We start from the raw sequence: 15,770 nt of genomic DNA on the forward strand, positions 1-15,770 counted from the left end.
ACTTACAGAAGCTGCCGTTGACAGTGATTAGATTAGACCTGGCTGGCAAGGCGTGTTCCTCGGTGAAGAGACTTTGAAACAAAGCTTCCTGATATCTGTGGTCCTTAAGCAACCTCGGCAGACTTTCATATATTGAAGGAATATCTTGATGTCAGCATTTGGTTTGTTCTCGTTGGCACTTTACGATGAATACAAGCCATGGTGAAGAATACATGATATGACCCTTGGTAATCACCTCCAGACTGTGTTATTAGAGATTTTCACCACGACACTGTTATCATCACCTTCAAGTCATTAGATTATCAGATTCTTCTCGGCACACCAGGTTTCATTGCAGGTTTAAGGTTTTTGCGTGACACCAAAACGTTCCAGCAAAGCCATTAAAAACACATATGGGTACACAACAGCTGATTGTGTGGGTCAGTGCAGTTTGTTTGTACTCACCTGATGATGGAAAAGCTCTCTATGCAACACAATGACTCCCCGAGGGAGGCGCCGGCCTTACCGTTCCTAATCACGCCGGCCCCTCGGTGTTTGTGGCCACTCACTGTGTTAATAAGTGCAAAGTACAGGGGGCTAATACACAACAAAAGCAGAAGGTAAAAAACAAGTAAACTCTTCGGGCTGGCGCACACATGGTTAATTCAACAATAAGGCCTGAGAGCGAAGCCTGGCAGTAGCCCATTAAAGAGGAGGAGGAAAGAGGGAAGGCGAGTAATCCGGTAATGAGGAGCAGAAGATGGCCGCTTGTCCTGCTGGTAGGGTGCGGGCAAGCCCGTGCTTGCATGTTTCAGGAGAATAGATTACTGGACCCCATTGCCCTGATATAATGACCCTTCTTGTTAGCCTTGGAGGTGAAAGCCTCTTCATTAGAAATCAGAACAACTCACCTCTGCCTGCATCTCCTTTCTGACAGACTGGAGATGTTTTGCACCTTTAAACATATTTTCTTTGGTTGTGAATCAGTTGGGAGATACATTGAAGTATTTCAGCCATCGTGCATTTAAATGTCTTATGTGGACTTTAATTCAATCTGAGCCATATGTTAATCTCTCTGTTCTGATGAGATTGACCTTGCACAGTATATGCATACAAATAATAGGTAATCTCTTTCAATTATTTTGTATGATCTGTCACAAATGCACAACTTTCTATAAAGAAATGTTTTTGTTTGGAGTTAAACTTTCCACATACTGTGCACACCAATTTAAAAATGCTGGCATGTGAAAATGCATGATATTTAATCATGTCTTTATACCTGAGATCACCCCATTTCGTCAATATTTGACGACACTTGACCATTCGTCATATGTTGACGTGAAGGGTATACCTTCAGTTGTCACCTGGCGTTGGGGTTAGAGTTAGGTTTGGGTAGGGATGTCATTATGTAAATCTAACCCTAAACCGACGCGCAAATGGTAATAAAATAGGAAAGAGAATGCAACGGACGTAATAGTATTGAAGTCCCCAGTTCGTCAAAAAATGACGCGAAAGGTATACCCTTCACGTCAACATATGACGAATGGTCAAGTGTCGTCAAATATTGACGAAATGGGGTGAGACTGTGTTAGTAATACAGTCACAGGTTTGGTCTGCTTAATGCAAATAAACAAATGCAACTTGCAATAACTGAGCTTATGATGTCAAATAAAAGAAAAAAAAAGATTCGCCATATCTTTTGTTGTTGACGTCAAAAGCAGTGCATCCAATTAAACTGTACAATGTGTTGGCCAAAATTCATTTGTCACTTGCTATAATATGGCTAATACAAATACAATTTTGGCCCGGTGTTTGTTGCATGTGTTATGCTGGTAAATCACACTTCTGCTGTTGTTTATGCATTTGCAAAATTGTCGATTTTCATATTCAGCCTATGGCATGTTAATAATTTAGCATATTGTTGGGCCTGCAGTTCATGGTAACATTAATGAATTTTTTTTATGTGAAGGACCATTTTGTTTGTTTTAGTACAGTATATTTTTTGTTTTAGGTCATCCCCTTATAGGGTCCTGGAGCACCCAGTTTAACCAATTTAACAAGACCACTAATGTATTGCTGAATTGCGTAATATAAAGAATGCTTTGTAGCTCCAGAAGATTAGGGGTTAAGGTAAAAGAGTTTTCCAGACTCATCGGAGGTGCTTTCTAATCGGTCGTGGTGAGAGTCCGTTGTGAGGGTGAGACAGGTGAGATGAACCGAATCTATTTCAGTCTGGAGAGGAGAGGATGAGGTGACTATCAGATGCCCGCTGGGATCCTGACATAACTGTTACTCTAGAACAGATGATCAGGTTAAACTTTAATAACTATAACTGTAAGCTGTGATTTATGAAAAAAACTATTTACATTTGCCTACAATAATTTCAACGGTCAGGCATTTTAAAAGCGCTCTTTAAATGTAAGAAAAATTAATAAATAAGCGCGCAACAGAAATCAGGAGAAATACGCATAATTTTCTCACTCGTCTTTATTATATAAAGTCGTTTTATGTGAGTTGTCTAATACATTTCTGTTATCAAACTGGATATTTGAGGAAACGTTCACGTCCTTTGTGTTCAGAGCCATTTGAATCTCATTCAATGGATGTCGACCGTGAAAGGTTTATTAAAACTTTGCTGTCGACTGGCTCGTGTCCAGAAAGCGCAGAGCTGTCCAACAACCAGCACATAAACACATCAAGTCTGTCCAATATAAAAAATCTTCTTAATACAGAAAAATGCATTTAGAAGAATGTACTGTCATGCATTTGTAATTTTATGACATTTATTTACATGTATTTTTTGTTAATTATAGACTTTACAATTAAATGAACAGTTAAAGGACTGTAAATAATCGTGGTTTGTAGTGGGAGTAAATTCTTGCTCTGGTTTGGTTTTTGTAAAAAAAAAAGATCAGACATATAATGGCTTTATTTATGTTACATTACCAAGTCGGGTATATTTAGTTTATATATATATGAAAAGCATTTACAGAAACTTGCCTGGATTTACTTACGCCTGGTTTTATTGTTTCAGCTTTGAAGCGTTAAGCGAATGTAGTCCATCCACATAAAATATTTTTTTACCTTGGGACCGGTAAACAGATCTGGAAAAGAAGCCAAATAATTTCATGCTATAACACAAACATTTTAGGTAGGGGGCAATGCGCTCTGCCCGTGATTTCTTCAGACGCTTTAATAATGCATAATTAAGTTTTCAAGTAAAACAGGCTTTCCTACTTTAGCGCACAGATACAAAGAAGCATCAATGTACATGGGCCTATACACAAAAATACAATTGCATTTATTCATTTAGCAGACGCTTTTATCCAAAGTGACGTTTAAATGAGGGCGCATTCAACGTTTTGTCGTTAGAGTCACAGAATGATTCGTGTTTAGGTACATTTAAATAAAAGACAATAGGGTCTGCAATAACAGAAAATGGTTTATTTGCACTAGTTAGTAGGGTACTGACGTCATGCACGAGACTACAGTATACAAACAAGAATGACCAGCAGAAGTGAATACACTGTGGCGCATGCTTGATTACACTAATTAAGTTCTGTCTAATTAAATTATCATCACGTGTTAACCAATAGCAAAACTGGATTCATTAAGGATGCAGGAAAGAAATGCAAAAGCATTTCTGAATGCATGCTAGTGTCAATTGGCTAATTTGCTGTCTTGCACAAAGTAGCTCAAGCCACAGGAAGGCGTTTTCTCTCGCGCTCTCACGTCGGTCGCGTTAATTGCTATTTGTCATCGAGCGATGCAGCTCGAGCGTTGCGTCTCGCCAGCTCTCGCGCGCTCCCAGAGATGCATGATTGTGGGCAGTGGCTACGCAGAAGGATCTGAGCTCTCCTTACAGGACTACCCCATTATATCCATCGGCGACAACCTGGAGAGAAGTTCACCTCTGAAAAAAAACTCCATTGGGATGACGAATCAGTCGGAGGCAGACAGTTTCGGCGACTCTAAGGACTCATCGGGGGACGTCCAGCGCGCCAAACTCTCTCCTGATCTTGACGGAGTCGCCGACAGTCGTCATCATTTCGATGGACCTGCAGGAGAAAGGTATCTCCTGTCTCAGTCCAGTCAAGTTCAGCCGAGTCCCACCACCATGTTTCCCTATCCGAGTCAGCATGGACCGACGCACCCGGCTTTCTCCATCGGCAGCCCGAGCCGGTACATGGCTCACCATCCGGTGATAACGAACGGAGCCTACAACAGTCTTCTGGGCAACTCATCGCCGCAAGGTTACCCCACCGCGGGCTACCCGTACGCGCAGCAGTATGGACACGCGTATCAGGGCACAGCTTTTTATCAGTTTTCCTCCGCTCAGGCCGGCCTCGTGCCTGGTAAAGCGCAGGTTTACCTCTGCAATAGGGCCCTGTGGCTTAAATTTCACAGACATCAAACGGAGATGATTATTACCAAACAAGGACGGTAGGTGTTTTTCTATTTGACGGTGATAAATAGCCATTTCTGCAAACTCCTAAATGTAATGTGTGCCTACTGTATTTTGCCATCTAGTTTGACAAATTTGGTTTACTAGCTACTCATGTGCAAATTACGTGGACAACGCCATGATTAATAATTATTATAGCATAATTTTTTCCTCAAGTATATTTTTATATCAATTTGAATATTTTGATATATTTTTTTCGGTTAATAAAATTAATACACAATTTTAATGTGTCGATTTATCAACGAATTATTTGTATATTTTTTTGTTTATTATTATTATTATTATCATGATTATTATTGTTGTTTTTGACACATTTTCTTTTGTCCAAATTGTCCAAAAATATTTCAGTCTATGTATTATTTATAATTATATGTTTTGCTTAGGCTACATAAAACTTAGATTAGCCTAATGTGTTTTTACTTTAAACCCTCAGGCGAATGTTCCCGTTTTTGAGTTTTAATATATCTGGACTTGACCCGACTGCTCACTACAATATATTTGTTGACGTTATACTTGCGGATCCGAACCACTGGCGCTTTCAAGGAGGAAAATGGGTCCCGTGCGGAAAGGCGGACACAAATGTAACAGGTGACTATAGAGCATCAAAGCAGAAATGTATAGGATTTTAACTATTTATGTTATAATATCTTATAATAATAATAATAATAATAATAATAATAATAATAATAATAATAATAATAATGTTTTTGCTTAGCACTTAATCCAAATTCTTTTTTTGTAAAGGGAACAGGGTGTATATGCATCCGGATTCACCAAACACTGGTGCACACTGGATGCGTCAAGAGATTTCCTTTGGAAAACTTAAACTAACCAATAACAAAGGGGCATCTAATAATACAGGACAGGTAAGGAATATTATTTTACAGGGATGTAATATTTTTAATTTGCCATGCTGTGGAAGTATAAGCAGTTTCTTTTTCGTGATGTATAATGCAAAATATTATTTTTGGTTTCATATTAATATAATTTACATAGCATGCAATGTATATAGTATTATATAAGCATGATCATTAGCCTGCAATATTCTTTTTTTAAGTTAAGTCGTGTAGGAAATCGAACATTCGTATGCCATCGTAAGAAGTGTGTTGAAGGTGAAGTAATGTTCTCTGACTCTCGTTTATTCGCTTGAATTCATGCAGATGGTGGTCCTGCAGTCATTGCATAAATACCAGCCTCGCCTGCATGTGGTGCAGGTGAACGAGGACGGAACCGAGGACACGAGCCAAGCGGGGCGCGTGCAGACGTTCACCTTCCCTGAGACGCAATTTATCGCCGTTACCGCTTATCAAAATACTGACGTAAGAAAAAAGAATTAAATTTCCTGGAAATAAGCTGCAAAATAATTTTTTTTTAGTATATCTGAATCTATTGAGAGTATATCAAGTGCATTAAAATGTGCTGTGATAAGGTAAAAATAAATAAATAAATACATTGAAATGAAGGATAGTTTTAGGTAAAAATCAAACTTTAAGAATGACAACATGGATAACTTATTTCATGGCTTTTTAAGTGTGTTTGTTTTATTTTCACAGATCACACAGCTAAAAATTGACCACAATCCATTTGCAAAAGGATTCCGTGATAATTATGACACGTAAGTCTTGTTTATTTTCCTGAATATTTATTCCTGGTTCTGCTAAATTAATCTGTATTTATTTGCACATATTATTAAATAATTTCATATTAAAAAAATTGCAAATTTTCGGATATAGTCGGACATATCGTGATATAAACACGTGGCTAAAATAAATGGTATTAATGCCCTTGCTTTTTGATATGATTTTATAAAAGTGCACAATGTTGATGAGAATTTGGTCGATCTAGAAAATAAAATAATCTCATTATGAACATAAATTTCACTGCACTAGATGTAGTACTGTACCTGTTAGCTTTTCACATTTCTTTTATGGTAATTTTTTCATGGTAAACTATTGTCAAAAAAATATGGCACAGCCACCACAAAAAATACTTTTGGAGAGTAAAAACATGACTTGTATTAATATTTGTTATGCATTTGTATTTTTCTCTTTCTCAATTATAAAATAAAAATGCGAAGCAAAAACACGTGAAATGTGCATTGGTATTTTCAATGCACACTGTGCGGTGTTCATTTGTTCATTTGCACAATTACGCACAGAATGGAAAAAAGTTGTGAGCAACATCATCATTCGCCCTTGAATGTCCATTTCTAAACCATCCATACAGCTTTATTTACGCTCAGCTACGCATCTCATATGCAACATTAACGTGTTTGTCCACCGTCTTTCTCCAGTGTCTACACGGGTTGCGACATCGATCGGCTGACGCCGTCCCCGGGTGACTCTCCGCGCTCTCAGATCATGCCTAGCGCGAGATATGCCATGACTGGTTCTTTCCTGCAGGACCAATTTGTCAGCTCGTATGCCAAGTCCCGCTTTCACCCTGGCGTCGGAGGCGCTCCTGGCAGCGACCGCAGCGTCCCACTTACTAACAGCTTGCTCTCCCCGCAACAAACCGACGAGACCACGGTGGCCTCCCCGCAGCGATGGTTTGTCACCCCTGCCAACAACCGACTGGACTTCGCCGCCTCGGCGTACGAAGCAGCCGCGGCTGCCGATTTCGCCGGTAACGCGGCCACCCTGCTGTCGTACGCAGCTGCCGGAGTTAAAGCGCTGCCCCTGCCCGGGGCGGGATGCTCCAACAGACCTCTGGGGTATTACGGTGAACCGCCCGGGTGGGGCACTCGCACCCCGCCGCAATATTGCAGCAAGTCCAGCTCCGTCTTGTCGTGCTGGCCCTCCAACTCCGTGGGGACCAGAACGACCTCCTCGGGTTACCTGGTACCTGGCCTGGAGGACGGTGACGCCATCGCGCCAGAAAGGTCACCGCTTGGCGGGGCGGATGACTCCAAACCCAAGGACCTGTCTGAATCCAGCTGGATAGAGACCCCGTCCTCAATTAAGTCCATCGATTCGAGCGATTCTGGGATTTTTGAGCAAGCCAAGCGGAGGAGGATTTCGCCATCTGCCACCCCGGTTTCAGAGACTTCGTCTCCATTAAAATCTGAAATGTTAACGACGAGGGAATGCGAGAAAAACTGCTCCAAGGACATCGGCTACTACAGCTTTTATCCCCACAGTTAGAGAAATTACGCACGGCACAGACTTGGTTCGAGGATCCATAAGTGATTTATCATCTATTTATTCCTATTTATGTGCTTATTTATTTATTATTTGGGTATTTATTAATGCCCACGGCCGGACGCAACCAAGCCTGCATCGAAAATCTTGACACTTGAGCAGAGATGTATGCTGTTTTCCTTTCCAAATGACATTTATTTAAGGGTTTACCCATTAAGCTTATTGTAAGTATGAAAGGACTGTACATATTTGTACTTATCTATCTCTTTGTGTTTTTTTCGTTGTATGTTGATGTACAATATGGAAAAACAATTTAGCTTCATGTTTAATGTACTTAGAAGACGTTCGAATAGCTGCATATATTCTATATTTTATTGTCTGAGAAAAAAGTCGTATAGGCTCCCTTTTCCAGTTTTTCTTATGACAAAAAACTCATGGTGTGCTGGAATTGGAGGTAGCTGCTCACCTGCTGAAGAGCCACCAAATAGAGACATGATTGACACGTGTCTGTCAGACGTCCAATCTTCATGTAAGCTTTTATTGATGTTGCTTTTAGAGTCGCGTTGTCTGTTCGAAAATACCATAGTCTGTAGTTTTATTGTTGGTGCCATTTCCATTTTGTGAACGTTATTGTAAAGTTGTCAGGGTATATGTTTGACCCATGCGTAAAATCATCTCATTACCTTTTTGTAGAGATAAAGCCTAGACTGCCAGTTCACGTTTAACCAACGAAAATATTTTCATTTGTATAATATGGACTGTTTTCTCATTAAAAACGCGAGATAGGCCTGCAAATGTGTAAAGGTAATGTAACTGTGGTGTGTTTATCTACAATAAATATGACCGAATGTGAAACCCTGGCGAAGTACACAAGGTCCCGGCTGCGAATCCAAATAATTCTGTTTCATCATTCGTTGCCTGTTCAGTAAAGGTCTATCGAGGTCATCAAGTCACAATGTCAATGTTTTGCCAGTGTTTTTGCCTGTATGATGCACCTGCATAATAAAATTCAACAAATAAGAAAATCGTGCAGAACAGTAATATTACTCGTTAAAAATTAAATTAAATTATTTTTGAGGTAAAAAAATTGCTGTAGGTTACTATAGCCTAATTTATTACGGCCTAAAGGTTATTTTGTCGCATAAGAAAACGAAATAGGATAGGATAAACGAAATATTAGGAAAAGCGTAATGATACTTTTCAAGCAAAACATTTACAAAAGTATTTTATTTTTTAAATGAAACATTGTATATATTGGTCAAAATTAGGGACGAAACAAGAATACACTTCTGGCTATCAAACGTAAGTGGGAGGTAGTTATTTTAATGAACCACGTGTTTACTTTATAGGACGAGCGCGCGCAGTGATAGAAGGAACTTTGTACTAAAATAACCATGAAGCCAACTGCAATAAATACATACAAATAAAATAAAAATAAAAAATGAATTTTGTTCTGCTTAATTATCTGACATTATTAGTTTGAAGACGCCACTTGATTTGATATTTTATAAATGCAAAAGATTAATAGATTAATTGTCAATTACGTGTCCAAAATGTCTTATTATGTTTAGGGACACTGTGTATTACACACATCTAAAAAAACACGACAACAATCATATAATATTAGATTATTTGTACATCGTGTGTCGTACAAACAGATAAATATTTAATCCTTTATGGAATACAATATCTGATTGCTTATGCGCAAACTAGCACCCACCCAGCTGTTACCTAGGACAGATTGACTGATTGAGTATTAGCTAATATAAAATTACGAGAGAGTATTTTACAATTCACATTATTTCATAAATTGTCCAGAGCTCTGTAAAATCTTTAAATCTCTGCTGTAAAGCCCCATGTGCCTCTTTGCTGTTAGGTTAAGCTGAATGGTTTTTGATGAGGCGTAAATTAAAAAATGTTTTTAAATCAGCTCATACGAGTCCACTCACATTTGTATTTGACGATACATGTTATATATGACAATACACATTTTCATGGTTTACATGAATCAGTTGAAAAATCCTGGATGCTGCCTCCTTGTGGTCATTTATATCCTGAAATGAAAAAGGAAACATTTTAAATAGGCACTTGAATACATAGTTCTTAAGTCATAATGTTTTTCAGGTTTTCAAATCGTGAAGTATAATATTTTGTTTAAAAAAATCATTTTTTGAAACAAAAGCCACTTTTAACGCATTGTGCACTTGTAATACACAACTGCAAACACTAGAGGGCGACGTCGTAATGATGAAATATATAGAGCATTATATTGAATAGAATAAAATATAATAATTTATTTCTTTGAATAATCAACGTTCAGTATTGAAATTATTTTGACTGACAATTAATATGAAATGAAAGAAAATATTAAAGTACTTTTATTGAAAGTGCAAATAGTTTAAATTTAAATACACGAAAGAAAACAATGTTTGGTTTAGTAAAATATGCCTAGGCCTTTTACAGACTTTTCAGAAATCACCAAATATAACTTAAGATAATTTTTTAATGGAGAATATAGGCTGCTCCTATGGTTTAGCCTGTATTGCCAAATCCATGAGTGGGAGGTCATTACTGTAAGTGATGGGAAAAGCATTGCCTCATTTATGTGTGAGAGGTTCAGCTATAGTTCAGTTCATGTCAGACAGGGGTTGTACAGATGGCAGTTGGCTCTTAATACAAAAATACTACCCTGACCTTGACCGTATGCTCTTAAAAGCAAATTCATTCAGACAGACTTTTCAGGAAGATGAAGAAAGGTTTTCATCTGCACCCTCTTTTATGTGGCATACAGATCTCGTTATATGAAGATGAATTTATTATTTGCATCACATGTACTGTAACTCCCTCAGATCTTTAAATACATGATGTTACATACCCTTACAAAACTGTTCACTGTAGGGTTTTATTTAGGTAATTTTCATGAGAGTATAAGAGACAGGGATTGGTTGTCCTACTTTAGTGAATAGTGAACATGCAAAATCACAGCTGGAGTAAAACATTTATCCAACTATTTAGTTATTGTGTCTATATTATTTGGTCTAAAACCAAGTTATTAGTGCAAAACAGCAGTCTAATCTCTCTTAAGGCCCATCGTATAAAAACATTAAGAGGCACTATATCAATATACAGTAATGCGCACTGCACACACACACACACAGCGTCACACATGCGCCCTTATGGGTGAGAATAAAATCTCCCCGTTCATTCAACACTAATAACATCATTTCACTATAAGTGAGCATCGACTCGACGTTCACAGCGTGGTGCCACTGAACGCAAACCTGACGCATCATCCGCATCAAGACGCGCGACACGCACCACAGATACTCTACAGGTGAAGCAACATGGACGTGAAGGACCAGAGCGCACAAATGGAGCCTCTGCTGCCGATGGTAAGATGTTGTTCTTTATCCAGCTTTCCTAACGCGGAGTAAATGCTACTCTGATCATGTACAGCACACGTGTGTTATGTATGTGACGCGAGCGAGGATCATGCGTTCTGGAATTTAGCACACCGTCTCGATCGGCTTGTGTGCCCGCGTTCCGCTATTCGTGAATTACGCATTTTGCGGTTAGAATGCAAGCAGCAGTATGTAGGGCTGCATCGCATGCGTACATTTTGCTTTTCTATGTCGCAGATTAGGACGTTTTGTATTAACACTGCACACTCGAGGAGCTGTGTAAAAGTCTATTCACGTTGGTACCGCATGGCATTATAATGGAGTATCTTTAAAGAACATTGTGCATTGCAAAAATTTAACAGTAATGTAAAAATGAAAGGTTAATGAGAGTAATTACTGACTTAAAACTTAAAACTCATATTTTAATCAATTCCCTTATAACAATTCATGGGTTAATATGTAACATTTCTAGATTGGATTTAACCTAAATATAAAGATGTGTACGTTGTCGACTTTATTTTATTTTCAATATAAGAAATAGAGCACAATATATTTAAAGTATCACAATGACAATCGTGATGTTATGTTCTGCAGTTTATGACCATACATTTCAGTTTTGGATTGAAAAGTGAAACAGTGTTGTTGGCTGTGAATCCAACCCATTCTCACCAAAAAGCGTACAAATGTCAAGCACTGTTTCTCTTGACATTTAACACTGGCATACATAAACATGACTAAATAGGCTCCACAATAGGCAATGGATAAAGAAAATAGACAACTAAGGTTTAGCATCTCTTAGATTACCCATGAAGTATGTTGGAGTTGTATTTGGAGGTTTTAGACACTCACAATGTAATGACTCTGCTCAGGTTGAAATGTAAGCTACGTCATTTAATGACAATTAACTTAATTCTCTTCAGATATTCTGCAGGCACTGCCTCATGTTTTTCGTTTCAAATCTTATGTTTTCTTTCAAGTTAATTTCTGAACGGTGTTGACATTTGTGTCCAAACATGTTTAGAAAGTGTAAGGATGCAGTGCACAGAGTTTAATGTTCAATCTAAAAATGTCTGGGTTATTTTTGACCCATAATAGGTACAAATTGGACAGAACACTTGCTGGGTTAAAAATGACCCAATGTTGGAGTGATGTTATACAACCATGGGTATAATAACCCAGCAGTTGGGTTAAAACAACCCAGCATTGAGTCAAATCCCAGCGGTGTGTTCTGTCCAATAGATACCCATTAGGGGTCAAAAATAACCCAGACATTTTTAAAGTGTATATATACTGACTGTACCGTATTGACAATGATGGCGCATAAGACTGACATATCTTTAAAAACATTGACATTGGCAACTTTGGATATAAAGTCCTTCTGGAGTGGAAACGATGTGTACTATCCAGAGCCACAAGTGTAAAAGTGAAAAGTAAACATTAAAATCTTTCAATATTTATCATCAACAGCTTGGTCCTCATAATACTTAAATTTCCTGAAACTTATATTGTTTCTCTATTTGAGTATATGAAACACCGAAAGATATTTTAAATTAAAATCGTATGTGCTTTTATTAATAATCATGATATTACGAATATATTGGCTTATTGCATGGCATTAATACACATGCTGAGCGCTGGTATCACAGGACAATAAAATGTGGGATTTTACAAAGCTTTTTCCACTAAAACAAAGCTAAGCTTTATTATTCAGATTACAGAGAAAAACATTTTCTGCTCAGCGTGAGTCCCTGCAAGCCAACTGACAAATCTGCCTATTATTACTTAATGGAAATCAACAGATGAGTTTACGCAGACCTGCATCTGTTGTCAGTGATTATATCAGGTTCAGCTGGTTAAATTTAGCTCCCAAATAATGATTATATAATAATAGGTGGAAACCATGTGTATTAGTACAAATCTGTTGATGTTGAAGGCTTTCATTCATGAAATTGACTGATATGTGTCAGAAGAAGAATATGTCCTAAGTGGTCTTTCATCATTTTTGATAATCCACCGGAGATGCTCATGTAATGGTCTGTAGCAGAGATTAAGGTTTTAAAACTAATTGGTGCTCTATTCAGGATTATTCTGCTTGAAAGGAAAGATGTTTGGACTCTATTTATTTAGCCATTTAACGGGTAAAACATGACCCCACGTGTCCATTAATGCAGACCAAATCTGTTCAGTTTTAGCCAGAGCAGCAAGGATTGACAAATTTGCCTGTCAGTACGTATAGCAGCGTGATTATCTTTTTCTTATGATAACATTTACCTATTAATCTAATACATGTTTATTAACACTGCCACATTACAAAACACCATGCAAACCACATCAGTCTATAATAAAAGCAACTGCCTGTGATATTTAACTTAACTCATGGCCTATCTTTTATTTGTCATAATTCATACTGTCCTTTAAATATCTGCAATGTTACCATGCAGACTTGTGTATCATTATGTGCTCACTTTGCCTTACTCCACAAGAATTTGTGGCACCCATTATAGGCATATGTAAAACATAATTTAAATTGTGTTAAGATACAAAATGTTTAAAAATATATATATATATAAACATCAGACACAGATTTAGCTGAATATCTCTGCTGCCACACTAGAAAATATTATGATATATTAGGTATTAATATAGTCAAAAATTGACGGAATAATTGCAAACCTGACAACACCACTGGTGACCCGGTCGTGTCTGAACACTTTAACTTGTTAAACTTTAAGTATGAGTCCTCATTAATATTGTGTGAAAACAAATTTGACAGAAATATTAATGTTATTTAAAATATCTTTGGTTTTGCAGGTAGTCACCGCTCCTGGAGGACAAAGTGTGGTGAGTAGGAATGTTTTATTTGTCATTTTAATTTATCTTGATTATTTAGACGATTTGTTCATTAGATTTTCCAGCCACAAAGGTCACCATCATCTCTCTGTATCCATTACCATTCTCAAACTTTTTGGCATGCACCCCTTCCATCATGTGTATAGGACATCTCTTTCTAGCCTCCCCAAACAAAATTCATCACATAAAATAATTTCAAACTTAGAATTTGAATTAAACAAAACATATAAAATTATAAAATATAGTTCGGTTTTATGAGGTTTAATTACACAGAATGATAAATTAATGTGTTTTATAAAATGTCATAAAAGTAGGATCCCACTGGCACCATCTCACGCCCCCCACTTTGATAAGCACTATTTGTATCTGTTACAAAACCTAGTGAACTGATTGCTAGCTGCCTTCTTAGACAGCATGCCATTGAATGAATCAAATGTTTGACCAGACACATGCTATTTGATGCCTATGAGGAAAGACTGTTGAAAAGCCCTGCACAAAACATTCAGGAACCTTGAGTATGAGAGAGAGAGAGAGAGAGAGAGAGAGAGAGAGAGAGAGAGAGAGAGAGAGAGAGAGAGAGAGAGAGAGAGAGAGAGAGAGAGAGAGAGAGAGAGAGAGAGAGAGAGAGAGAGAGAGAGAGAGAGAGAGAGAGAGAGAGAGAGAGAGAGAGAGACTTTGACTTTTGATCCCCTTTATTACAAAAACGAGGTTCAATTAAATATTAAATAGAGTTAAGAGCATTGTAGTTAAAAAAACAACTATGCAAAATAACAAAATACAATAGCAACAACAACAAGATATCTCAGTTAAATGTACATTTGCAAACAACCATTGATGTCAGTTTCACATATGCACTGATTGAATCCCCAGATATAATTAAAAGTCTCTAGGTCTTTAACCAGGTTATAATAGGCATATTCCACTTTTAACCTTGATTTAATTAAACCTTTTAGAATTGCCATCACATCAGTTGACCCATCATTATTAATCTTACTTTTGCGTGAGACCCAAATTCCCATTTTTGCTTGGCCAAATAAAAAGTTAAGTAAAACATGGATCTGTTTTCTGTTCTTATTATATTTTGGCCCATAAATGAAAAGTGTAGGTGAAAATGTCTCTCCTAAAACTGCACACCATTCTTCCAATTGAGAAAGCAATGGCCCAAGCCTCCCACATTGAAAAAATAAATGAAAAACAGTTTCAGTAGTTCCGCAAAACGGACAACCCTCCTGTACTTGGGGATCAATGTGTGCTCTATGTCTGTTTGTAGCTATTAACCCATGCACAATTCTCCACTGAAGGTCTCCAGACCTTTTTTCAATTGGAGGTTTGTACAGGGTCCTCCAGCTACCTTTGGGGGAAGAACCTGGTCCTAAGAACTCCTGCCATTTCGATTCCTTTATCCCTTCCAGGCTACGAATGTGTGAAACTTTCACACAAGTGATGTACAGTGCCTTTTTCCCTGCTTGGCTAAAAAGGTCCAGTTCAGGTATTTTAAAAGTCAGCAAGGCCCCCTCTTTTTTTTCAAAATCTTTTATGGCAGGGGATATCCTTAGTTCAGGGAAAGCAGAACTCATATCCTCATGAGTAGCATCCAATGAGCATTTAAAATCCGCTGATAAACAATCCTGGATCTCCTTCACCAGCCTTTGCACCAGACGAATTGATCTGAACCCAAGCTTAGATGCCAAGATTTCAGCCGTCATCCACCCTTCCGATGTCAATAAATGTCCAATTTTTGTGATTTCTGCAGAAACTAGAGCATTCTTCATTGAGGATGTTTTTAAAATCTCTAAGTCAAAAATAGAATTGTTCAGCAAAGGTTCTTCTTTAGACCAAAGTCCTTGCAACTCCATAGTGTCTCTTGTGATACTTAACGTCCTCCAGGCTTTCAGCACTGAATAGTAAAAAGAAGTCAGTCCAGACAAGTTAGCG

General features: G+C 37.8%; 2 protein-coding genes across 3 annotated transcripts in view; both read left to right on the top strand.

Annotated features, from left to right (window-relative positions):
• Positions 1-3,745: 3,745 nt before the first annotated feature.
• On the top strand, positions 3,746-8,574 carry tbr1b (T-box brain transcription factor 1b). The gene is made up of 6 exons (XM_065252349.1): positions 3,746-4,422; positions 4,878-5,032; positions 5,189-5,310; positions 5,605-5,763; positions 5,998-6,059; positions 6,738-8,574. Exons 1-6 carry the CDS (start codon positions 3,746-3,748, stop codon positions 7,585-7,587), a joined length of 2,025 nt encoding a protein of 674 aa, XP_065108421.1. The 3' UTR covers positions 7,588-8,574.
• A 2,177-nt stretch (positions 8,575-10,751) lies between these two features.
• Positions 10,752-15,770, top strand: part of slc4a10b (solute carrier family 4 member 10b) — a 60,614-nt gene continuing 55,595 nt past the window's right edge. Inside the window, exons 1-2 of one of the 2 annotated variants that reach the window (XM_065252348.1) lie at positions 10,752-10,976; positions 13,797-13,826. In XM_065252348.1, the coding sequence (XP_065108420.1) occupies positions 10,929-10,976; positions 13,797-13,826 (78 nt within the window). In that variant the 5' untranslated portion in view covers positions 10,752-10,928. The remainder of the gene's footprint in view (positions 10,977-13,796; positions 13,827-15,770) is intronic. The other variant, XM_065252347.1, reaches the window with a different exon arrangement.

This window comes from Paramisgurnus dabryanus, chromosome 15, assembly GCF_030506205.2.
Source record: "Paramisgurnus dabryanus chromosome 15, PD_genome_1.1, whole genome shotgun sequence".
Classification (NCBI taxonomy): Eukaryota; Metazoa; Chordata; class Actinopteri; order Cypriniformes; family Cobitidae; genus Paramisgurnus; species Paramisgurnus dabryanus.

Coding starts and splice junctions, on each gene's coding strand:
- tbr1b (XM_065252349.1), top strand. CDS start 3,746: ATGCAGCTCGAGCGTTGCGTCTCGCCAGCTCTCGCGCGCTCCCAGAGA. Junction 5,033..5,188: donor GGCGGACACAAATGTAACAG/GTGACTATAGAG, acceptor TTTTTTGTAAAG/GGAACAGGGTGTATATGCAT. Junction 5,764..5,997: donor CCGCTTATCAAAATACTGAC/GTAAGAAAAAAG, acceptor TTATTTTCACAG/ATCACACAGCTAAAAATTGA.